The following is a 25,686-nucleotide window of genomic DNA, read 5'->3' as shown; positions in this document are numbered from 1 at the left end:
AATCTATGCCAGCCAAAAGACAATGAAGTGACATCTTTAATGAAATGCAGGGGGAAAAGATCTATCAACTCACAATTCTATACCCAGCAAAAATGTCTCTAAAATATTAAGGCAAAATAAAGACTTTTCAGGCAAACAATAGCTGAGATGACGCATTTCCAAGAAACCTGTGCTAAAAGAAACTCTAAAGGAAGTTCTTTAGGGAGAAGGAACATGACTGAAATGAAAAAAAGATGTTACAGCCAATACCACAGAAACACAAAGGATCATAAAAAACTACTATGAACAGTTACACACCAACAAGTTGGACAAATTAGAAGCAATGAATAAATTCCTAAAAACCTACAACCTATCAAAACCAAATCATGAAGAAATAGAAAATCTGAACAGATCAGTTACTAGTAAGGAGATTGAATCAGTAATCAAAAACCTGTGATGGCTTCACTGGTAAAATCCACCGAACATTTAAAGAATTAATACCAATCCTTCTAAAGCCCTCCCAAAAAACAGAAGAAGGAACGCTTACAAAATCCTCTTATGAGACCAACATCATCCTGAAACCAAAACCAGACAAGGATGCAATAAGTAAAAAAAATAAAATAAAAAATACATGCCAAAATCTCTGACAAACTTAGATGTAAAAATCCTCAAAAATATTAGCAAACTGAATTATATATATATATAATCCTAAGACTCTACCATAAAAAGAAATCTGTTGGAACAAATCAACAAATTTGGTAAAGTTGCAGAATACAAAATCAATACACAAAAATCTGTTGTATTTCTATACACCAATAATGAACTACTAGAAAAAGAAATTAAGAGAACAATTCCATTTACAATTGCCTCAAAAAGAATACAAATACATAAGTTTAACTAAAGAGGTAAAAGACCTGTACTCTCATGAAAGAAATTAAAGGAGATACAAATAAATGGAAAGCTATTCTGTGCTCATGGACTGGAAGAATTAATACTGTTAAAATGTCAATACTACCCAAATCAATCTACAAATGTAATGCAATCCCTAAAAATTCCAATGGAACTTTACAAAGAAATAGAACAAACTGTCCTAAAACCTTTTTGGAACCACAAAAGACTCTGAATGAAGAAATCTCAGGAAAAAGAACAAAGCTGGAAGCATACTTCCTGATTTCAAACTACACCACCAAACTATTGCAATCAAAACAGTATAGCATGAAAACATAGGGACACTGGTGCCTGGGTGGCTCAGTCAGCTGAGCATCCGACTTTGGCTCAGGTCACCATCTCACAGTTGATGAGCTCAAGCCCCACATTTGGCTTGGTGCTGTCAGCACAGAGCCTGCTTCAGATCCTCTGTCCCCCTCTCTCTCTGCCCCTCCCTTGCTCATGCTTTTTCTCTCTCTCAAAAATAAATAACTTTTTTAAAACAATACATCAATAAATAAATATATAAATAAAACACAGGGACCAATGGAGCAGAATAGAGATGCAGAAATAAACCCATGCATGTATGGTAAATTAATTTACAACGAAGTAGGCAAGAGTATACAACAGGGAAAGGGCAGTCTTCAATAAATGTGTTGGGGAAATCAGAGAGCCACATACAGAATAAAGCTGGACCACTATCTTACAACATAGACACTAACTCAAAATTAATTAAAGACTTGAACAAAAGACCTGAAGTATAAAACTCCTAAAAGAAAGGTAGGCAGTAATCTCCTTGACCTTGGTCCTCGCAATGAATTTTTGGATTTGACACAAAAGCAAATGGAACAAAAGCAAAAATAAACAAGTGGAACTGCATCAAGCTAAAAACCTTTTGCACAGCAAGGGAAGCCATCAACAAAATGAGAAAACAACTTACTAAATGAGAGAAAATATTTGCAAATCATGTATCTGATGAGGGGTTAATACCCAAAATATATAGAACACTCATGTAAGAAAAAACAAACAATCCAATTAAAAAATAATAGAGGATCTGAATAGACATTTTTGCAAAGAAAGATATACAAATGGCCCACAAATACATGAAAAAGTGCTCAACATCAGTAATCATCAGGAAAATGCAAATCACAACCAGAAGAAGATACCACCTCACACCTGTGAGAATGGCTATTATCAAAAGGACAAAAAATAACAAGTGTTGACGATGTGGAGAAAATGTGTAAGGTTGTGTAAATTCATGAAGCCACCATGAAAAACAGCATGGTGTTTCCTCCACAAATGAAAACTAGAATTACCATATGATCCAGTCATTCCACTTCTAGGTATTTATTTGAAAGAAACAAAAACACTAACCTGAAATGATGTATGCATCCCCATCCTCACTGCAGCATTATCTACAGTAGCCAAGGCACAAAAGCTACTCAAGTGTCCAGAAAAGGATGAAAGGATAAAAAAAATGGGATAACAGTCAGTCATAAAATGGACTATTATTCAGTCATAAAAAAAGGAATACTGTCATTTGCAACAACATAAATGAGCCTTGAAGGAATTATATGCTAAGTGAAATAAGTCAACAGAGAGTACAAATACAATATTATTTCACTTACATGTGGAATCTAGCAATAAACAAATACAAACAAACAAACAAAGAAGAACAAACTCACAGACACAGAGAACTCTGGTGGTTACCAGAGGCAGGAGGTGGGGGATTGGCAAAATGAGTGAAGGGGTCAAAAAATATAGTTTCAGCTATAAAATACTAACTTAGGAAGATACAAGGCACTGCATGATGTGTGTAGCTGACATTTCACTATACTGTGTATTTGAAAGTTGCTACAACAGTAGATCTTAAAAGTTCTCAGTACCAGGGAAAAATCTGTGTAACTATGTGCAGTGTTAGATGTTACCTAGATTTGTCACTGTAATCATTTTGCTGTATATGCAAATACTGAATCATTATCCTGTACACTTGAATGCAATATAATGTTATATATAAATTATATCTCAACCTATAAGAAAGGTCTTCAGGGACAAGGAGTATGCTATCAGATGGAAATGAGCACATGTTTGTGTTTGCTTGGGGTTTTTTTTGTTTGTTTCATGAAAGGGTGTTGAATCATGTTATATGCTTTTCATCACTTGAGAGGATTATGTTGTTTTTTGTCTTTCATTTTGTTAATTTGGTGTGCTGCACTGATCAATTTTCATATTGAATCATCCTTGCATTCCAGAAATAAATCCACTTGGTCATGGCATATAATCTTTTTAATGTGATTCAGTTTCCTATTTTGTTGAAGATTTCTGCATCAGTGTTCATTGGGGATACTGGTCTACAGTTTTCTTGTAGTGTCTTTTTCTGACTGTAGTAACAGGGTAGTCTAGGCCCATAAAATATTAGGAAGGATTCCTTCCTCTTCAATTTTTTTGGAAAAGCTGAGAAGGCATGGCATTAGTTATTCTTTAAATGTTTGGTAGAATTCACGTGTGAAGCCATCAAGTCGAGGGCTTTTGTTCTTTGTGGGGAGATTTCTGATCACTAACTTAATCTACATAGGAGTTATTTTACTTAAAATATNAGAGCCCGACGCGGGGCTCGAACCCACGAACCGCGAGATCATGACCCAAGCAAAAGTCGGACGCCCAACTGACTAAGCCACCCAGGCGCCCCTTAAAATATTTTAAAATGTGATTTATTGCCTATTTTTATGTACCAGAATTTGTGGATAAACTGTAAACAAAACAATGCAGTCCTTGCTAATACAATATTTATAGAAAATAGGTGCCTGTATTTTGAGAGACCTGGGGTCTTATTCCATTGTTTTTCTTTTTCATGTCTGAATCTTCTCATGTTCCTGGAAGGAAAAAACTTTATGCAGGGTAATTTGGAAGTATTTATCAAATGCTTGAAATTTGTTTCTATTCTCTATAATCCATTAATTCTACTTACAACAGCCACAAAGTAATAACAAACATCTATTATTATCTCTTTAAAAGAATGTCTCCTTGAGGTATCTGGGTGGCTCGCTCAGTAAAGATCCCATGGCAGCTTAGGTCATGATCTTGTGGTTTGTGGGTCTGAGCCCCATGTGGGGCTCTGTGCTGACAGCTCAGAGCCTGGAGTTGCTCTGTGTCTCCCTTTCTTTCTATGTGTTTCCCTTTCTTTCTATGCCCCTCCCCAGCTCATGCTCTGTCTCTTTCTGTCTCTCAAAGGTGAATAAACATTAAAAAATTTTAAAGGACGTCTTCTGTTATTATTTAAGAACTAGAAAGTTAATGCCCAATACAAAAGAAAATAAACCAAAATAAACTGCAGTGTACTCATAATAGATAATTATACAGTTATTAATAACCAGGTTTTCAAAGACTATTTAAAGATAAATAAATATATTCAAGTTATGTTTTCAAGTAAAAGGGAGAGATGAACAATAAGATCACAATTCTAATGTTTAAATTACATGTATAAAGTCAAATAAAAAGACAAGATGATTGAAAAAACAACAATAATAATGGTAAGCTCTATCTAGTCATGAGATTAATATTTTAATTTATTTGTTATTACATTTCATATTTTATAAATTTCCTACACATTTATGTAAAGAAAAATATAATTAATATTTTTTAAAATAAGTTTGACTTAAAATGAATCCACATCTTCACTTCACTGGTGATTTGTATAAAGATTCAATGATAAAAGTAAACTTGGATTTAGGGAAGCAAAAATAATATAAAAACAGGAAGGGGGATAAAAACATAAGAGACTCTTAAATATGGAGAACAAACAGAGTTACTGGAGAGGTGGGAGGGGGGATGCGCTAAATGGGTGAGGGGCTTTAAGGAATCTATTCTTGAAATCATTGTTGCACTACGTGCTAACTAATTTGGATGTAAATTTTAAAAATAAATAAATATTAAAAAATAAACTTGGATTCATAAAGAGAATTTAGCTGACAACACTCTTAGAGAGACAGAGAATAGAATACTGTCCTTTTATAGTGTCTCTGTAGAATTGTGTAAAGAATTCACTTTCTATGAAAAGCCTTGGGAAAATGATATGATTTGTGATCAAGTTAAAGAACAAGAGAGAAGATCATGGTATCTTACACTGCAGTGGCATGATCACCTATTGGTGGAAGTGTGGCAGTGTCTTATGGGACCTTTGGTAGGAGAATGTCTACCTGAGGCATAGACACAATAACATAATAAAATGACACTGTATAGATAGTCCCAGGAAATTGTCCCACAGTTAGCCAAATATGCAAGTGCAGTTTTCTTTCTTTTTTTTTTTTTCTGCTTTGACTGGCTTTGTGCTATCATATTAAAATGTATTTACTGTAGAACATGATATTTATAAGAATAAAAGAGCCTTGCTAGGTCAGGAACCAGATTTATTTCCTTGGCCCATCAATTCAAGCCTTCCAGAAAACAAGAAACTCTGAATAAAGAGCTAATATATGTGTTCTTATTCAGTCACTTGCCAAATCAGGTAAGTGGAAATCCCAAAGTATCTTTTTTTTTTTTTAATTTATTTCTAGGAGAGAGAGAGAGACAGTGTGAGCAGGGGAGGGTCAGAGAGAGAGGGAGATACAGACTCTGAAATAGGCTCCAGGCTCTGAGCTGGCAGTCAGCACAGAGCCCGACGCGGGGCTCGAACCTACGAACCGCGAGATCATGACCTAAGCAAAAGTCGGATGCTTAACCGACTAAGCCACCCAGGTGCCCCGGAAATCCCAAAGTATCTTAACATCTTCCTAGCCTCTACTCCTTATTTTCACACACAATCAGTCTCCCTAGTGCCTTCCTTTAATCTGGCCCATTATTGCCAAATAAATACCTAAACATAGTTATATCAGAGATGTGACTACAAACTCCCATTCTAGCTCTTTAAAGATCTTTTATTACATGGCCTCAACCTACCCATACTATTAATTATCTATTAACTAGTAATTAACTAATCTACTAGTATTTCAAAACTGGAGTGAAACCCATTTCAGAGTTCTGACCTCCAGAACTATAAGACAATAATTTTGTGTTGTTTCAAGCCTCTAAGTTTATGGTAATTTGTTATGGAGCAGTACACCAGCATATAATTTTCTCCACAAAGCACTTCTCATTCTGGCCAGGTATTATTTTTTTTGACTAATTTCCTTGCCATCATATATAACAGTTATTTATAAACTCACCAAATAGTCTCCAGTAAACTGTCAGCTCCCTGAGGTCAAGGAAGGCTGCTCACCTACCCTTCTATCCCACCTCTCCCACCAAGGTCCTGTATAACACATTATAGTACAATGTATAAAACAGAACTCTACAACTATATGTAAAAAAATTGAATAAATAAGTCAACTAATAAATACAGACGAAATAATATAATCAGAAAATCACCATTTGGCAAACATCATAATAATAACTAATTCATCCAATGAACATTAATAGATGCTAAAAACTAGTGAGTGAGAGATAGAGGAGAAATAGAATAATTATATAATCTCAAAGTCCCTCCCCACAAATACATATTAATTACAAAAGGAAAAAGGGTAATTTTACAGTGGAGAAATGGCACACACCACTTTAATCAAGTGATCAAAGTTAACATTAGCAGGGGATTAGCATCCATCTGAGGGGCTGCATTATTTCTGGAATATTCCTGCCCTGGCACATAATCCACCTACTCCTGTGTAAACAGCAGACAAACCCGAAGTGAGAAGCATGTTACAGGAAACAACTGGTCAGCACTCTTTAAAAGTGTCAAGTTCATAAAAGGCAAGGGAAGATGAAGAGCTGCTGCGGATGAAAGAACACTAAAGAGATATGACACCTAAACATGCAATCTTGGATTAAATCTGTGCATGTGTGTTTGTAAAGGATATTACTGGATGACCTCTGCAAAACTTTCATCTTCGCAATTTAACCTCAAATGGTTTGCAAGGAGTTTAGTTTTGCTATTGTGACTTCTGAATCTTTAAAATTATTTCGAGTGTTAAATTCAGTAAAAACATTTACAAGGCCAATCACAAAGCAGTCTGAGCCTAATGTTCTGAATCATGAGTCATCTCCTGCCCCTCCCCTTCCCTACCCTGCAGCCCATAGCATTACTGATCGCAGCAGAATTCCAAGTTTCTAGGAACTTCCTTTTTTAAGGAGGTGCATACCATTCCTTCTGCCTAACATTCTCTTCCACTTCACTTCTCGGGTGAAATCCTGCACATCTTTCAAAGACCCATGAAACACTGCCTCCAGTGTGAACGGGTCCACACAGAGCTGGAATTACATCTCCCTCTCCTGTGTTCCCAGTGAGCTACTGAAGTGTTTCCTTCCGTGACAGTCAGAAGCCTGTATGCAGGAGAACTATGAGCAGCGTGGGGAAGGAGAAAAGGCTGAGGAATTCCTAAAGGGAACTAACAGGGCCTGTCACCTCACCCCCGTCACATCATGGGAAAAGTCAAGGGCCAGTTATCCGATCTCTCTGGTCCTCAGGCCTTCAATTATGAAATTGAGATAATGGACAAAACCTTCACAGAATTGCTGTGAAAACAGATAAATGTGTGAGGTGATATTGGGCATTCAAGAAAAATGAGATCCAAAACAAAGATCCCACTTCACAGTCAGTACGATGGCTATGAACAAGAACACAGACGACTGTTGGCCAGGATATAGAGACATTGGAGCCCTCACACACTACCCAAGTGGGTGTAAAATGGCACGGCCCCTGTGGTACAGATCCTGGCAATCACTCAGGACATTAAATGTATAACTGAGACATCACCCAGCAACTCTACCTAAGTATACACCCGAGAGAACTGGAAACATGTTCACACAAAAACTCTTACACAAATGTTCATGGCGGCATTATTCAAAATAACCCAAATGTGGAAACAACCCAAATGTCCATTAACTGATAAATGAATACATAAATTATGGTTTATCTATGTAATGAAGTAATATTTGGAATTAAAAAAAAAGTGCTGATCCATGGTACCACACGGATGAGCTCTAACATCATTATGCTAAGCGAAGAAGCCAGATATGAAAGGCTACAGGTTACATAATTCCACTTACATGAACTATTCAGAAGAGGCAAATCTGTAGTGACAGAGGTAGATTAATTAATGGTTGCCAAGGACTGAGGGGAAAGGAGGGTTGAGGGATAATAGCTAAATGATTCAAGATTTCTTTTCGGGGTGATGGAAACACTCTAAAATTGAACATGGTGATGGTTACCCAACTCTGTAAATAGGTTAAAAACCACCAAATTGTACACTGTAAATGGTGAGCGTGTATCCACTGTAAATGGATAGTTGTATAGTGGGTGAATCATGTCTCAATAGTGTTTTACAAAAACAAATAGATCCCTTCTTTCAGAGTGTTTTATTCTTATTTGGTTCTCTCCATTCTGTAAGCACAGAAGTCACTATGGAGATGTTTGTGGAGCTGTTTGAACTGAACTTGAGTTTGGTCACAGAGTGTGCTTCAGACATGTGCAGTGGTCTGCATATGGAGAGGCACACTATGCAGGACTGTCGTCCTTCCCACCCCCCGTCCAGATTGAGCCGGAGACTAGACAGGGTGGAGGCTCCCATCATGGACTGCACCAACAGATTTCCACACACTACTCATACTGTTGAGAAAATAGTCTTCACAATAGTGTTTTGACCAGTGAAAGTCGCACTGGGCAAATGTAGAGTAGTAGGAATTTCACAAACATTACAAAAAAATCAAAATCAGAGTCACTCTTAAGTAGCAATACCATTCAAAATAACTGAAAAAGCAACTTTCCATTGATAATCTAATATTCTAACATTCTTTAGAATTAGATCTAATTTTTAACCATACTGACTTGACTATACCATGAACCATCTAAAACTATGCTGCTACAGCATTTTACTTCAACAAAAGGATGAGACTTGCCTCTGTTGGTAAGGAGGTTATTCTTAACTGGACATTGTCTGCTCACCGCTAGGTGAAGCTCAAAAGCTCACTATGAGACCTAACAACCCTTCTGGAAAGCAGCTTCTCTCCTTCAAATGCTGTAGCGTCTACCTAACACCTTTTTGTCATTTTGTAACTTCAACTAAAATTCCAGCAGATTGCTTCTTCTGAAGGAAAAGAAGCTCATACTTTTTATTCCTCTCTAGAAAGACACGGAATAGAATATGTAACAACACCTTGGATTAAATTTGTAACAGTGAAAAGCACCTTTACATTTTATATTTCACACATTTTAAAAACTAGCCTCTTCCTTCTTTTTCTCCCTCTGAAAAGGTTCTTTTATCTGGAATCTATGAGAATCTGAGTATACATTGGGGGCAACTAGACAGATCACTACACACTATGCTACTTTCATGAGCCCTAATCATTCTCAGATGTGCAATTACACACACACACACACGTAGAAGCTATAACAAATATAACAAATACATTTTCTTCTGACAACAATGTAATTACAACCATAAAATAAAATTTAATGTAAAAATCTATGGGCATAAATGAAGTTTAAAATATCAATTCACTTAAAGCAAAATAACTACAGCTAACAAGTGTGGCACAAAATTACGAACAAAAACAAATCATTCATACAGACCAGTGTTAATTTCTTTTTCTCTTTTACTGTGTTCAAACTCTAAAAATACATGTATAAGTATACAATATATATGACATAAATTATATTGCATATGTGTATATGAATATAAATATACATTTTTAGCAGCCCTAGCCTCAGCCTTGTCATAGCAGAGAGAATATCTGAAGATCATGTGTGTCAGTGGTTTTTCTTTTAAAATCTTATGTCCAAATTCCCATTTGTGGATTACCTGAGTACACTGCATTCTATTATCCCGCCTCAGGGCTCCTTCTACTGTCCATATGGTTTCAAACCTTTCCTCTCTTGTGCAGTTAATAGGAACCAAACATCTTTGGTCACTCAAGTTTTATATAAACCTACAGGCCAGCATAATCATAACCCATCACAAGCTTTAAGCAATTTTGTTTACTTTTTAATTGCCTTCACCCAATTTTTGCTCACTTTTCCTCTGCATATATTTTCATTATACTCTACTCTCTTGTTCATACTTTAATTAAAATCCTGATCCACTTGAATTTTAGCACCACACCAAATGGGAAGCTTCCTGTGGTCCACTGTGGGCCTGTGGCCAGGAAGGGCCAATCTCCTGCAACATCACAAGAAGAAACCCCTTTATGACATGGCTGATTCCCTCCTAAAGACAAGTAATCATACTGTGGATGAACATTTTAAAAAATTAAACATTTGACTTATTGTTTATACTGCTTTTAGCACTCGTAGTAGCCTTATATACACTGTACAAATAAATACATTTTAAAAGAGTACACGAGATTTATCCCAGGAATACAAGATTGATTCAGCATATAAAAAGTAATATCGTATTAATAGAATATAGGACTACACTTTCATGATAACAGAAATTTGTAACAAAAAGGAACTTTCTCAATCTGATAAAGGACATCTACAAAAAAAAAAAAAAAAAAAACCTCAGCAAACATCACACTTTACATGAAAGACTGAGCACTCCCCTAAGATCAGAAACAAGAAAAGGATGTCTGATCTTGCCACTCCTATTCAACAATGCACTAGAAGGTCTAGCCAGAGGATAAAAATAACCAAGAAAAAGCATGCAAAACGGAAAAGAAGTAAATGTTTCACTACTTAGAGGTGACATAATTTTGCATATATAAAATTCTAAGAAACACACACACACACAAAATATTAGAGCTGATGAATTTGCAAGCTTCAGAATAAGAGATCATTGTACAAAAATAAATTATATTTCTACACAACAGCAGTGAATAATCTAAAGATTAATTAAGAAAACAATTCCACTTATAACAGCATAAAAATGAAAAGACCAGAAAAAGACATGACAAGAAAACTAAATACCAATACTCCTTTTGAATATCAGTATAAAAATCCTCAACAGAATAGTAGCAAACTGAATTCAACAGCATATTTAAATAATTATATACCACGAAACTATGGGAGGGGGAAAACTCCCACATAATTATCTCAATAGATACAAAAAAAGCATTAGACAAAATTCAACATCCTTTCATGATAAAAACACTCAAAACTAAGAACAGAGGAAACTTTCTTAACATGATACAGGACATTTATTAAAAATCTACAGATAACATCATGCACAACGGTGACAGCCTGAAATTTTTCTGCCCTAAGTTACAAAAAAGGTAAGAATGCCTACTTTCACTACTATATTCAACATTGTACTGCAAGTCCTAGCCAGAACAAGCAAGAAACAAAATTAAAGGCATTCAAATTGGAAATTTTAATCTTTTTTAACTTCTGCTCTTTTGCAGACTACACAATTCTATGTAATAAAATCCCAGAGTGTACACACACACACACACACAAACTAGTAGAGCTAATAAACTAATTCAGTAAAGTATCAGGATATAAAATTATTGTGTTTCTGCATGCCAAAAATAAACAATTCCAAAGGGAAATAAATAAAACAATTCTATTTACAGTACATTATAAAAGAATAAAATACCTAGGAATAAATTCAACCAAGGATATAAAAGACTTATACACTGAAAGCTAAAACATACACTGATAGAAATTAAAGACCTAAAAAAGTGAAAAGACATCTCATATTCATGGGTTGGAAAACTTAACACTGTTGAGATGGCAATACTCCCTAATATTCAGTGTAATCCTCCTCAAAATTCCAATGGTAATCTCTCTAGAAATGAAAAATCCTATCTCCAATTTCACATAGAACTGCAAGGGGATACAGAGAGCCAAAACAATCTTCAAAAATAAAAACAAAGTTGGAGTTTTCAACACGTCCAAATTTCAAAACTGATTACAAAACAATAGTGATCAAAACAGTGTGGTGCATCCTAGCTAATGCAATGAAACAAGAAAAGGAAACAAAGTGTATACTGATTGGGAAGAAAGATATAAAACTTTATTCACAGATGGCATAATTGTCTGTGTAGAATACCAAAAACACTGACAGAAAACCTCTTGGAACCAACAAATGATGATAGAAAGGTTGCAGAATATAAGACTAATATATAAACCTTTTTCTGAATATCAGCTTTTCTGTATATCAGCAATGATCAAGTGAAATCTGAAATAAAAAAACATACCAATTACATTAGCACCCAAAAATAATGAAATAGGTACATAATCTAACAAAATATCCATAAGGTTTAATGAGGAAAGCTATAAAAATCTGAAATAAAACAAAAATATAAATAAATGGAGAGCTATTCCATGTTCATGAATAAGAAGATTCAATACTGTCAAGATGACAGTTCTTCTTAACATGATCTACAGATTTAATGCAAACCCAATGAAAATCCCAGCAAGTTATTTTGTGAATATTGTCAGGTATTTCAAAGTTTATATGGAAAGGACAAAAGATCCAGAACAGCCATAAAATATTTAAGAAGAACAATTTGAAGGACTGACATTATACAGCTAGTAGGCCTGTATATAAACAAGCTTGTAAGTAATCAAGATATTACAGTATTGGCAAAAGAATAGACAAATAGCTCAATGGAACAGAAAGGAGAGCCCAGAAATAGACCCACAAAAGTATGTATCAGTTGACTAACTGATCTTTGACAAAGGAACAAAGGAAATACAATGGAGCAAACAAAGATGGTCTTTTCGACAAATGGTGCTGGGACAACTGGACACCCATGCACAGAAAAAGAAAAAAAGAGAGACAGAATCTAGACACAGACCTTATAAACTTCACTGAAATTAACTCAAAATGGATCACAGATGTAAATATAAAATGGAAAATAATAAAACTCTTAGAAGATAACATAGGAGAAAACCTAGATGACCTTGGGTTGGTGATGACTTTTTAACACAACACCAAAGACACAATCCATGAAATAAATAATTAATAAGCTGGACTTCATTAAAATTAAAATTTTCTGCTCTGCTAAAGACACTGTCAAGGGAATGAGAAGACAAATTACAGAGTGGGGGAAAATATTTTAAAAGATACATATGATAAAACACTTATTCAAAATACACAAAGAACTCTTAAAACTCAACAATAAGAAAACAAACAACCCATGTGAAAAATGGGCTAAAGAGCTTAACAGACACTTCACCAAAGAAGACTTACAGATGGCAAATACACACATGAAAAGATGTTCCACATCATATGCCATCAGAGAAATGCAAATTAAAACAAAAAGACATTCAATATACACCTATTCAAATGGCTAAAATCCAAAGCACTGGCAACACCAAATGCTGGTGAGAATGTTGAGCAACAGGAATTCTCATATGCTGCTGGTGGAAATGGAAAGTGTTACAGTCACTTTGGAAGACAGTTTCGCAGTTACAAAACTAAGCATCCTCTCACAATACCATCCAACAATATCATTCTCTGCATTTATCCAAGGAGTTGAAAACATGTCCACACAAAAATCTGCACATGGATGTTTATAGCAACTTCACTCATAATTGCCCAAACTTCAAAATGACCAAGATGTGTTTCCGTAGGTAAGTGAATAAATAATCTGAGATACAATCAGACAGTGGAATATTATCCAGCACTAAAAAGAAGTGAGCTATCAAGCCATGAGAAAATGTGGAGGAACCTCAAATGCATATGCCTAAGTGAAAGAAACCAGTCTGAAAAGCCTGCCTACTCTATGTTTCCAACTATGTAACTTTCTGGAAAAGGCAAAACTATAAAGACAGGAAAAAGTCACTGGTTGCCATGAGTTCTGGGGGTGAGAGAGAGGACCAGGTAGAACACAGGATTTTTAGGGCAGGGAAAATATTTTGTGAGGTACCAAAATGAGAGCTACATGTCTTTAGGCACTTGTCCAACACCACAAAAGGCACAATACCAAAAGTGAAGCCTAAGTAAACCATCTACTTTTGGGTGATGATGTGTCAATGCAGGTTCCTCAATTCCAACAAATGTACCTCTGTGGTGGGGGATGTTGATACTGGCAGCTGGTTGTGTGTGCATGAAGGCAGGGATATAAAGGATACCTCTGTACCTTCCTCTCAATTTTTCTGCGAACTTAAAATTTTTCTAAAAACTAAAGTAAAAAAAAAATGGTATGATATTGGCATAAGGATAGGTGTATAGACAGACCAATGGAACAGAATTGAGAGTCCAGAAATAAACCTAAATATCTGTGACCAACTGCTTTTCAACAGTGGTGCCAAAACCATATGATGGGGAAAGAATAGGCTTTTTTTATTTTTTTAACAAATGGCACTGGTTAAACTGGATAACTATATGCAAAAGAATGAAGTTGAGCCCGTACCTCACTTCATATACAAAAATTAAATCACATGGATCAACAACTCAAATATAAAAGCTAAAACTATGAAATTCATAGAAAAAACATAGTGGTAAATTCTCATGACCTCAAATTTGGCAATGGATTCTTGGATTTAATATCAAAGCACAATCACTGAATGAAAAAATGGATAAATTGGACTTCATCAATACTAAAAACTATTTTACAGCAAAATACACTATCAAGAATGTTAAAATTCAATCTATAGAATGTAATAAGACATTTGCAAATCATTTATACTATATAGATTAGTAAGCAGACATAATATTTAACTAATATATAAATAAAAAAACAGGCAAAAGATTTGCAAATCATTTATACTATATAGATTAGTAAGCAGACATAATATTTAACTAATATATAAATAATAAAAAAACAGGCAAAAGATTTGAATAAATATTTCTCAAAAGATATGCAAATGGCCCATAACCACAAGAGCAGATGATCAACATCACTGGTCATTAGAGAAATACAGATCAAAACCACAGTAAGGTACCACCTCACACCCAGTAGGATGGCCTTAATTAAGAAAACAGAAAAGAACAAGTTGGCAAGGATGTTGAAAAGTAAGAATTCTCACATGTTGCTCGTGAGAATGTAAAATGACACAGGTACTTCAGAAAACAGTTGTCTGTTCTTCAAAATGTTAAACATAGAATTATCATATGACCCAGCAATTCTACAGTAGGTGTAGTACACCAAAGAGAAGCAAAGACACATGTCTACACAGAAAACTGTACATGAATGCTTATAGTAGCACTAGTAAAAATAGCCAAAAGTAAAAACAAACCAAATGTCCATCAACAGATGAATGGACAGACAAATCATGGTATATGTACATACACTAGAATAGTATTCAGTCATAAAAAGGAATGAAATACCAATACATGCTACAACTTGGATGAATGCTGAAAACAATACAGTAAGTAAAAGAAGCCAAATACAAACACGTATTATAGGATTCTTTTTCATATAAAATGTATAATACATCAAGAATGGGAAATTCACAGAAAGCCAGGTAGAGGTTACAAGGGGATGAGAGGTGGGGAGTGTCTATTAATAAGTACAGAATGTTTTTATTGAATGATGAAAGTTTTGAAACTAGAGAGAACTGATGGTTGCATAACACTCAATACACCACCACTAAATTGTACACTTTATTTTTTTCAGTTTACTTATTTATTTTGAGAGACAGAGTGAGCTTGAGCAGAGGAAGGACAGAGAGATGGGGAGAGAAAGAATCTTAAGCAGGCTCCAGGTTGTCAGCGCGGAGCCTGATGTGGGCCTTGAACACATGAACCATGAGATCATGATCAGAGCTTAACCAAACGAGCCACTCAGGTGCCCCTAAATTGTACACTTTAAAATGGTTAATTGTGTCATGTAAATTTCACTTCAGTTAAGAAAAAAACAGAATACTTAGGAACACAGTTAATAAATAGACTGACTTAAAGACTAAAATCTACAAAATATAATTGAAAAAGAATGAAAAAAGATCTATAGAAGTGCAAAGATGTCCCAGGTTCATGGGCTGAAAATTTTAATGTTTATGAGATGGCTAATCCCCAACTCGATCTACAGATCAATCCCTATCAAAACTCCCACTGACTTTTTTTTGGACAGAAATTGGCAAGCTAATTCTAAAATTCATAGGGACATATTTGCATGTGACTCAGAACAGCCAAAACAATCTTGAGAAAGAAGAAAATAGAGTTAAAGGACTCACAATTCCTATTTTCAATACTTACTACAAAGTCACAGAAATCAAGATAGTCTGGTACTGGCATAAGGACAGACATGTAAAGGAATACAATAGAATTGAGAATCCAGAAATAAACTCATGTATCTATAGTCAACCTATTTTCAAGAATTCCACTAAGACCAATCAATAGGGAAAGAAGAGTTTTTTGTAACAAGTCTTTGTGACCAAATATGAGGGAGTGCTTTCTTAGCAAAAAAGCACAACAAAAGAAAAAAAAAAAAACAGACAAGTCGGACTTCATCAAAATTAAAAATTTTGTGCTTTAAAAGAAGCCATCGAGACAGTGAAAACAACAGCAGCATCTGATACCCAAAGAGCACTTACAGCTCAATAATAAAAAGGCAGATAAACCAACTTAAGAGTGGGCAAAAGATCTGAATATTTTTTGAAAGAAGATACACAAATGGCCAATAACCACAGCAAAAGATGTTCCACATCATTAGTCATTATAGAAATGCAAATCAAAAGGACAAAGAGATCTACCTTCACACACACTAGGGAGGCTGTAATCAAGAAGACAATAGCATGCTGGTGAGGATGTGGAAGAGGTAGAATTCTCATTCCTTGCCAGCAGGAATGAATGTACACTGTGTGGCCCCCTTTGGAAAACAGTTTGCCAATTCCTCAAACGGAGTTACCTTATGACCCTGCAATTCAATTCCTAGAATTATAGCCAAAAGAAGTGAAAACATATCACTCAAACACTAGTACATGGAAGTTTATAGCAGCTTTATTCATAATAGTCACAAAGTGAAAACGAACCAAATGCCCATCAACTAATGAATGCATAAACAAAATGTGTATATCTACACACTAAAGTATTTGTAAACTAAAGGAATGATGTACTGAGACATGTTACAACATGAACTCGGAAAACAATATACTGAATGGAAGAAGCCAAGACACAATAAGCCACATACTCTATGATTCCACATGTGCCAAGTGTCCAGAACAGTCAAATCCATAGAGATAGAGAGTGGTGGTTGCCTAGGCCTGAGAGGGAGAAGAAAATGAGGATGACATTCTTTGGGAGGTGATGAAAATCTCTGGTATATGGTGACAGTTGTACCACCTTGTAAGTATACTAAACACCACTGAATTATACACTAAAAGGTGAAATTTATAATGTGTGGATTATATCTCAATAGGAAAAAAAGGAAGGTAAAGAATTTGCTAAAGGGAAATGAAGTGTTATGTGAACTGGGGCTTAGAGGAGGTTAGTATTTTCCTATATAAAAACCCTTTGTAATGTGTAAGGTTTAGAGGCAGGTTAACTGGAAGATTCTAATTCAGACATCGTACAACAGGACAAAATCTCCTCAGAATTTTAAACCTAAGTCTTAGGTAAGAAACGTAGACTATCACTAAACTGGTCTATGGCTACAACTCTTACTCAAATTTCAGAATGGTGATGGTATTTGTATATGCAATCAATTTCACAGGGAAAATGACAAACAAGAGTTGAGTTCCTGGTACTTTATTGACTTTATGAACTAAATAGTGTCCTACTCCCATCAAGCAGCACCATAAGCCTTGGCCTTATTTGGGATATGGGAGCTTTGCCTCCTCAATCCTCAGTTCATGTTAACGATGGAAAATTTCTGGACAGGGGTGCCTGGGTAGCTCAGTTGGTTAAGTCTCTGACTTCAGTTCAGGTCATGATCTCACAGTTCGGGGGTTCAAGTCCCACATAGGGCTCTATGCTGACAGCTCAGAACCTGGAGCCTGCTTCAGATTCTGGGGCTCCCTCTCTTTTCTGCCCCTCCGCTGCTCATGCTCTGTCTCTCTCAAAAATAATTAAACATCAAAAAATTTAAAAAAAAGACTCTGGACATAACAATGCTTAAAGTGCTACACAGACTATTTCTCGACTGACACAGCACCAAGAGACGAAGTGATGAACTTAACCACTGACCCTATCCAGGAAGTCCAGTGGAAACATGCTGCAGGCAGCAGAGAAGTTATCCACCAGAGGAAACTGGCAAACAGAGGGTGCTCTACCTCCAGGCACATCAACTCAATCCATGTATTCTGAGATCTGAAGAGCACTTCACCTCATCTTGAAGAACGTTATTCTAAAGGTAGCTTTAGCCAGTTTTACAGAAAAATAGATGAAGCAACTCTAAATCTGTGTATCAAAATCATAATTTGAGAACAGGTTACACATTTTATAAAACTTTTCTAGACTAACTGAATAGTTTAAATAGGTTGCAGTTTTTTAAAATTTTGCTTGGTTTGTTGTTTTTAATTTCTGAATTTGTTTCATATCATTTTGATGACAAATTCTAATCATTTTTCTGTATTGAGAAAAAAAGATTAAAACACAGTAAAATTCTAGAATCATCAAATAAAAACATTAAATATCTGCTCCATTCTAGAATGGCACGTTACAGACTCTACATTTCTTCCTGCACATCTTTTATTGAAAGAAATTGGTTTCTCCTAGAATACTTATTCATTTTAAAAATGCTAAGCTTACACAGCTACTGTATCTAATTAATTTTGAAATTAGAAAACACAAATTTGATAGAGAAAGTTTGTAAATACTTATTATTTCTGTAGTGAGAAAAAATATAAACAACTAGAAAGAGTCCTTACTTTGTTGTTTAGCTGACCCATTAAATTGGTTTGGTGAAAAGTTCTGGCAAGTCTGAAGACTCACAGCTAACTCTCACTCCTTAGATTTCTACATTTTTCATTTAACCCCAAAGTTAAGTATATTTAATAATCTTAAGGTTCAACTAGTGAATTAACATAAGTTACAAGATAAAGTATGTAGGTGGAAGTAGCTGGTTTGAAATACTGATCTGCAGCAATGGTACTCATTTTATTGGGTAAAACTTTTTAGCAACTTTTTTTAAATGGCGTCCTAATACATCTTTATAAAGACAGTCCATTTTTATCATGGGAAAGATAAGCAGATTTCAGACATGTGGGTTACTTGGCGGTCAACAGAATCTTGCACAGTATTTTTGTCATACACTTGCCATTGAAATGGGGTTTGCATAACAAAAATAAAAATAGGCATTGCTACTCACACAGAGATGCTTCAAAGAAAACCCGCCAGTCGACTCACCTTGGGGTGCAATCAGAGTTCTTCCATTCTCCTGACACCAGCCAACTGGCTGGACATAAGGGCTATTTACATCACACCTGCAAAACAGGATTCTAGTTCAGAGCCTATACGACTCCATGCCAGAGAAAAAATCCAAGGGTCATGACCATACTAGACACTACGAGACACCATGGAAGATACAACTACATACCTAAAATATTTTATAACCAAATAGAATCAGAAGTAATTTTTAGCACTGTATTTTATAAGCTAAGTGACCAAACTTCTCTTGAAATTTATTTTTAAAAAGTGTTGGACTGGAACCTTAGCTGCCAGCAATATCTCCAAAGAGTGCGCTTTTTAATAAGCCTCTTCCACTGCTTCTTGCTAGCAGCAAGGGGAAATATTAATAGGCCGGTCCAAAGTTTAATAAGACAGACCAATCAGACTGCATGTGCCTACAACTTCCTCCCTCTTTTTTTCAAGGAGCCCAGATCATTGTATCTAAGACACGTAGAACAATTAATCAACGTTCTACTTCTTATCTTAGTTCAAAGAAGAAACCCGGGTCCCCTTCACGTACATGAAGAACCACAGCCTCAGGCAGAGACGTGTTGGTTTTTCAGGATACACTGTGAAGAAATGCTAGAAAAATTATTTTTGCCATTCCCTCTTCCATATTTCAGGTTTTTACCCAGAAAACCCTTTTAACTCATGCAATGTTAGTTTAATGGTACCGTGGCATACATTTTCTCTGCTCCCCACAGGCTTTCAAATAATTTACTCCCCTCCGTTCTCCCTGTGAAATCTTCCCTTTAAAAAATATGACAGGCTGAGTTCAACATTTATCAGGGGGAAAAAATACTGCAAGTTCTTAACTTCCTCTTCATAGAAATGCTTCCCTTACAAACTAGACACACTAGAGTGAAGGGCCCTGAACTGGTCATATGATTTCAGATGAAGCCTCATTAGGTAACCTCTCATAGAATGGACTTTCTCAGACTCTTTAATTCAGCAATTCATGTGGAAGAGAAGATAGTGAAAAGTTGGCCCCTAAATTTCTGACGTTCATTGCTCTACGAACAGAAAGAACGGTAATAGGACTGAAATGAAATTAAATTCTTTAACACCAAACATGAACACACAAAAATAAAACGCACATTGGTGTCTCACCAGTAATCGTAACTATCATCCCAATTGTCAAAATGCACTAGTAAGCGATCTTCAACAATATCTGCTATGGTTGCCACACACACCAAGGAAGGGTTCTTCCTGTCGACGGCCTCCAGCTTCATTCCAACCTGAAATTCTTTAGGCATTGGCCCATTCTAACACAGCACCAGACAGAAGAGGCACAAAAAGAAACAGGACACCAAAGAGGACTGAGCATGAGAACAGTCTAAGGGGATATCAACACTTACCCTCTGGAATGAAGCCAGCACATGCTAGTAACAATATCTCAGCGAACCGTTACATTCATAATAAAAACCCCCCGGTAACTAGCTTTTACATTTGTGTGCAGGAAACTTTTATTTCCCTCCTCTTCACCTTCCCTTTTCAGTTCTTAGAAGAAATTGCATTAATTTTAAAATATGATGTTTACTGAATACAAGTGTGTCAAATAATTTTCTCTGCTTCTTGTAGGCTTTTGAATAGTTTCCAAACATCAGAATTTAGAGAAGCAGTAAAGATAGGCTCTTTAGCACCAAAATTATCATTTACTTTGATGAGATCTGAAAATAGTGGCTTTCTCAATATTTAAGAAACACATGCACTAATCCATAAACAAACTCAAACTTAAAAATAATCCAAATGCTTTTTTTTAGTATCCATACATATTTTTTCATATTAACAAAACAGTAAGGGCTATGATTTACTGCAACAATACTATAACAAACCCCCACTTTTTGTAGGGTGTAATTAGCTGGTTCGGGGATTTAGAAAGTATACATACTATTCTAGAAGAAGAAGGGGACTAGAAGAGTATTTTCTTCACTACCTATACTGTGCCCTGCTTTTTGTTTTCCTTTAGCACATTACATTTTTAAAAGCAGTTCCCCATTTCTATTACTCTATTTCCTTGACACAATTCTAGGAAACACACTGAGCAGTTGTAGAACATTGATTTCAAGAGATCAGGGTGAGTGTCCTACAGAGGGACTCGGCCAGCAGGTGGCAGGATGACATTAGGCTTTCCTGCCCTCTTTCCTGGAGTGTGGCCTTACTGTGGGGTGGGGGCAGATAGAGAGGGACTCTGCACCTTACTTCCCATTCTCTCCTGAAGAGCTGGTAGGTTGCTGAGGACACAGGGCTTAAGGAGTGTGCTCTACCGAGATCTTCATATGCCCCTTGAATCTGTATGAAATGTCACCCTCTTTCTCGTTACACGTAAATCCAACTAGGCTGGGTTTATTCAAAGTTCACCTGTGGTAACTACGGGTCTCAAAATACCAAAGGTAAGTTGAAACAAGTAACTCACTGGAAGCGAAAAGAAACAACACTTCTAAAAGGCATTTTAAATTTTAGCAGGATTTTAATATAAAGTCTTCAACTCTCTGCATCTAACTAAAGTATTTAATTGTACATTTAAAGGGGGAAAAAAAAGACATGCCCATAGGAAATTGACAAATTAAGTGAGAAAAGTCATAGGAAGCAAAGGATTCTGAAAAGATTAAAATACAACAGAATATATAGTGGATTCTAAGACATTTAAGCTCAAGTAGAAATCTGATTCATACTGAGAAAGAAAATACTTACAGAACTCCTGTTTCTGAATAATTTCTTGGGAGCATTTTGCAATTTGCAGGCCTTCAAGTAATCCATCCAAACAAATTTATCTTTCCTATAGCCTAAAAAAAATATGGATTGCTCAAAATACCCACAGGATTTACCCACAGGATGTAACCATGCGCATATTAATATATTAGCCTTCTCCAGTCTTGTCAGAAATTCAGTGTCCTTGAGCAGAGCACAAAAGATTTAAATTAAAATCCCTAAATTGTTTCAATGTTTTTTAACGTATGAAATTCAAAACTATTGTGACTTCCCATCATGCATGCCACTGCCTACAAATTTTTTAAACACAATTAAGACACGGAATTGGCACCCTGGTAGCCTGATGGGAGTCTCATCTTTTAGTAAGGCTTCCAACATGGACGAAGGGAAGAGACAAAAGTCCCTGAGATGATCATCACCTGAAGAAGCCACGTCACTGAGAAGGTCAGAGATCTTGGTGATGCAACAATCCAGGGTGCCAGGCCCTTGGGGAAATTATAGAAACCCCTTCACGATCCAAAGACCATCTGGCAGCTCCAACTTTCTGGTGTCTTATCTTTATGTATTTCCCACTTTTCATTTGAATCCTCCTCTCCATGTGCCCTGAAGTGGCTCAAATGGTGCTGGCCCACGTAAGAGGGGCTCAATAAATATTTTCTGATTGACTGTTACACAAAATAAAAGTCAAACTCCTTGCAACGTCTCCCAGGTCAGGTTTACACCCTTCACTTCATCTCCTCCCTCATGCCCTTGCTTTCTCTGCGCTGGCCACATTCACCCCCTTGAGATTTCTCAATGGGGCCAGAGGTTCTAGCACCAGCGTGTTTCCTCTTGCTTTTCTCTCTGACAGGTTTCTTAGCCAAGAAGCCTCCCTGATTTCCCTCACTTCATCCACCTAAAAGTGTGGGATGTCACATTCTCATGCCCTTCCTCAGCACGCTCTGCCCCCTAGCCCAGTCACTTCTTGACACTATAGCTTATCTTTATTACTCCTCTCCCCTCTGGAATGAAAGCCTCATGAAGACAGACATGGTTTATTGTAGTCACGGCTCCGTTCCCAGTGCCTGCACACAGCAAGGGCTCCATAAATACCTACTGAACGAATGAGCCTGTGACCAGCCTCCATGAAATCCGGCAATCTGAGGGATTCTGCCATTAGTCTCAGGGACAGATCTGCCAAGGATAATCTGAGTTGGTTTACTGAGGATGAAACAAGTGTATACTGATTCCAGAAGTGGTACAGTCATCAAATACTCTAACAGGCAAGCAGGAGACCTTATACAGAAGTCTGCTGTGCAAGGAAATAGGCCCAAGGGCACCTCAACTGATTAAATCCTCATTTCACCAGCGCACAACAAATAAAAAAGGCTTCAGTCACATCTGCCAGCACCAGGTTCCTCTGGCACATGACAAAAGACAAAGATGAGATTTTTAATTCACATCAAAAGAAAGCAGACTGTGAAACTGTCTTCTCTTTCATAGCTCCCTGTTTTCCAAGATTTGTTGGAAACAAATGACGTACAAATGAACTGAGTTTCCTCCCTGTATGGCACCAGAGACTAAATGAAATATTTCATTTCAATCGTCATAAGAAATAATTTCTTCATTCCTTATAAGGTTTGATAAACTTTATGGGACTCGTAAGATTTTATTTCTGCCTTAGGTACCTCATCAGAAGACTTTAACAATCAGTGGTGGTTTTCTTTTAAAGACTTTCATTCATTTCTAAAAATGGTATCCTTGTAGTCTTACTGCTTTTTGTGGGTTAAACTTTCATTTTGAAAATCAATTCACACCAGGCTCTCCTGTTAGTGTTTCATAAAATGTTGTTAAAATAAAATGAACTCTCTTTCCATCCTGGCTTACCCTTAGGGATGTGCAATTCGTGTTTGGTCTTTTCACACCACCCAACTGGATGAATGTCAGGGGAACCAGCATTGGTCCAAAAATCGTAGCAGCTTAAATAACCATCAAAATGAAGTCTTAGGCGGTAACCACACACCTGTAAAATGGAATGTTTGCAAGCCTTCATTAAGTGCCTCACATTTGAAGAAGGGCACACAAATTAACAAAACAGGCATATATTCTGTCAGTACCATCAACATATTTGAACAAATCCTTCCATCCAAATATGCTTGTATTAAAAAAACAAATTAAGAGGGGCACCTTAGTGGCTCAGTCAGTTGAGTATCCGACTTCGGCTCAGGTCATGATCTCACGGTTCAGGGGTTCGAGCCCCACGTCAGGCTCTATGCTGACAGCTCAGAGCCTGGAGACTGCTTCAGATTCTCTCTCTCTGTCTCTGTCTCTCTCTCTCTCTTCCCCTCCCCCACTCTGTCTCTCTCTCTCTCTCTCTCTCTCTCTCTCTCACAAATAAAATAAACATTAAGACAATTTTAAAAAACTTAGAGAGGACATCTGAATAAAGCACAATGCTGACAGACTTTATCTTTTAAGTATCTAGAATTTTTCCTATTAAAAAATTATCATTTTACTCATTCTAGAAATCTGAGGTCAATTTTCATCTCCATCAATCAAAAAGTTTATTTGTTCATTCAATACCTGTCAAATATTGCTTTCGGAAACCCCACCTCCTGCTGTCTAGCTAGGATTCATATCCTAAGACAGTGTAAGCTGAAGTACTGAGCAAAACCCAAATGGACAGGGCCTCATTTCAACCCTAAAATAGGGATCTAGCATGCCCAATAAAGGAAATAATAAAACAATGTGGAGTGCATCCTTAAGAGAGGTTATACAAGTTTTCATAGCTATAATCAAACAAATTAAGTGAATAGTATTTTTTATGTGATGTTATTAAAAATAGAGGGTTTTCATCATTTAAAAAATATAAAATGTTTAGTAAATATTATATTTTATAAGCCATTTACTTTCATCAATGGCTCTTTATTCTATATAATTATCATAATGCTTTCATTTATATAAATCTATAATTCATGTGCACGGATATTTTCCACTTGCATCTCTCATTAATTCAGCTAAAACTTGAATAATTATGTCTCTTTTAACAGACAAAAGCAACACTGTGGGATTCACTGATTGTCAACAACCTCACATGAAAACTATTTACCAATTGAATCAAGGGTAACTGTTAGTGATAAGGGACTTATTAAAAGATTCATCTTTAGAGAAGGAAAAACTTCATTAAGAAATGTATTTCACCCATCACTGACTAAAATTAATCCATAATGTACTGGAACCTGTTTATACCAGAAAGCACCAATTCATTATTTTCTAAATAATTCTCATCTGTCACTGTGCACTCAGCCCAAGACAATAACACCATCTCTTACCTCAGCTACAGAAAGCACACAGAACACAGATGGATGTCGGGGGTCAATGCCTTCTAATCTCATTCCAACCTGAAAACCATTTTCATGCTCCGGAAAGGATTGGTCCTATGAAATTTCATGATATAACATTAGCTACTGAAATACCTTCACAATTTGATATTAAAGCACTTGAGGTGGCTATACATACAATCAAGAACTTATTGTACTAGTTTGGAAGCCCAGTGAGATAACTAAAGATAGAAGGCTGCTTTTCTATATTTGGCCCACAAAGAGTGTTTGATCATTTTTATCATTTTATCATTATGAAACAGTGCATATGAGAAACTACATGTCCTAGGAACTCCCCATTTATCCCTTTTGCCCATTTTTCCTTAGTGATTTTAAGGAATTCTTCCTATACACTGGAAACAATCCTTTGCTGATTATAAATGATTACCTACTCCCAGTCTATGACTTGGCTCTTTATTTTGTTCATGATGGCTTTGTTGTAGAGAATTTTTTTTTATTTTAATGTA

General features: G+C 36.1%; 1 protein-coding gene across 5 annotated transcripts in view; it reads right to left on the bottom strand.

The window, feature by feature from the left end:
- The window catches only part of L3MBTL4 (L3MBTL histone methyl-lysine binding protein 4), a 416,667-nt gene that overhangs the window by 242,822 nt on the left and 148,159 nt on the right, over positions 1 to 25,686 (bottom strand). For all 5 annotated transcript variants that reach the window (XM_077778214.1, XM_077778215.1, XM_077778217.1 and 2 more), the window contains 5 exons: positions 25,172 to 25,276; positions 23,727 to 23,862; positions 21,843 to 21,934; positions 20,259 to 20,413; positions 19,107 to 19,183 (listed from right to left, as the gene is read on the bottom strand). In XM_077778214.1, the coding sequence (XP_077634340.1) occupies positions 19,107 to 19,183; positions 20,259 to 20,413; positions 21,843 to 21,934; positions 23,727 to 23,862; positions 25,172 to 25,276 (565 nt within the window). The remainder of the gene's footprint in view (positions 1 to 19,106; positions 19,184 to 20,258; positions 20,414 to 21,842; positions 21,935 to 23,726; positions 23,863 to 25,171; positions 25,277 to 25,686) is intronic.

Source organism: Crocuta crocuta, unplaced genomic scaffold (assembly GCF_008692635.1).
Source record: "Crocuta crocuta isolate KB4526 unplaced genomic scaffold, BGI_CrCroc_1.0 scaffold26, whole genome shotgun sequence".
NCBI lineage: Eukaryota > Metazoa > Chordata > Mammalia > Carnivora > Hyaenidae > Crocuta > Crocuta crocuta.
This window is presented reverse-complemented; position numbering and strand designations above follow the sequence as displayed.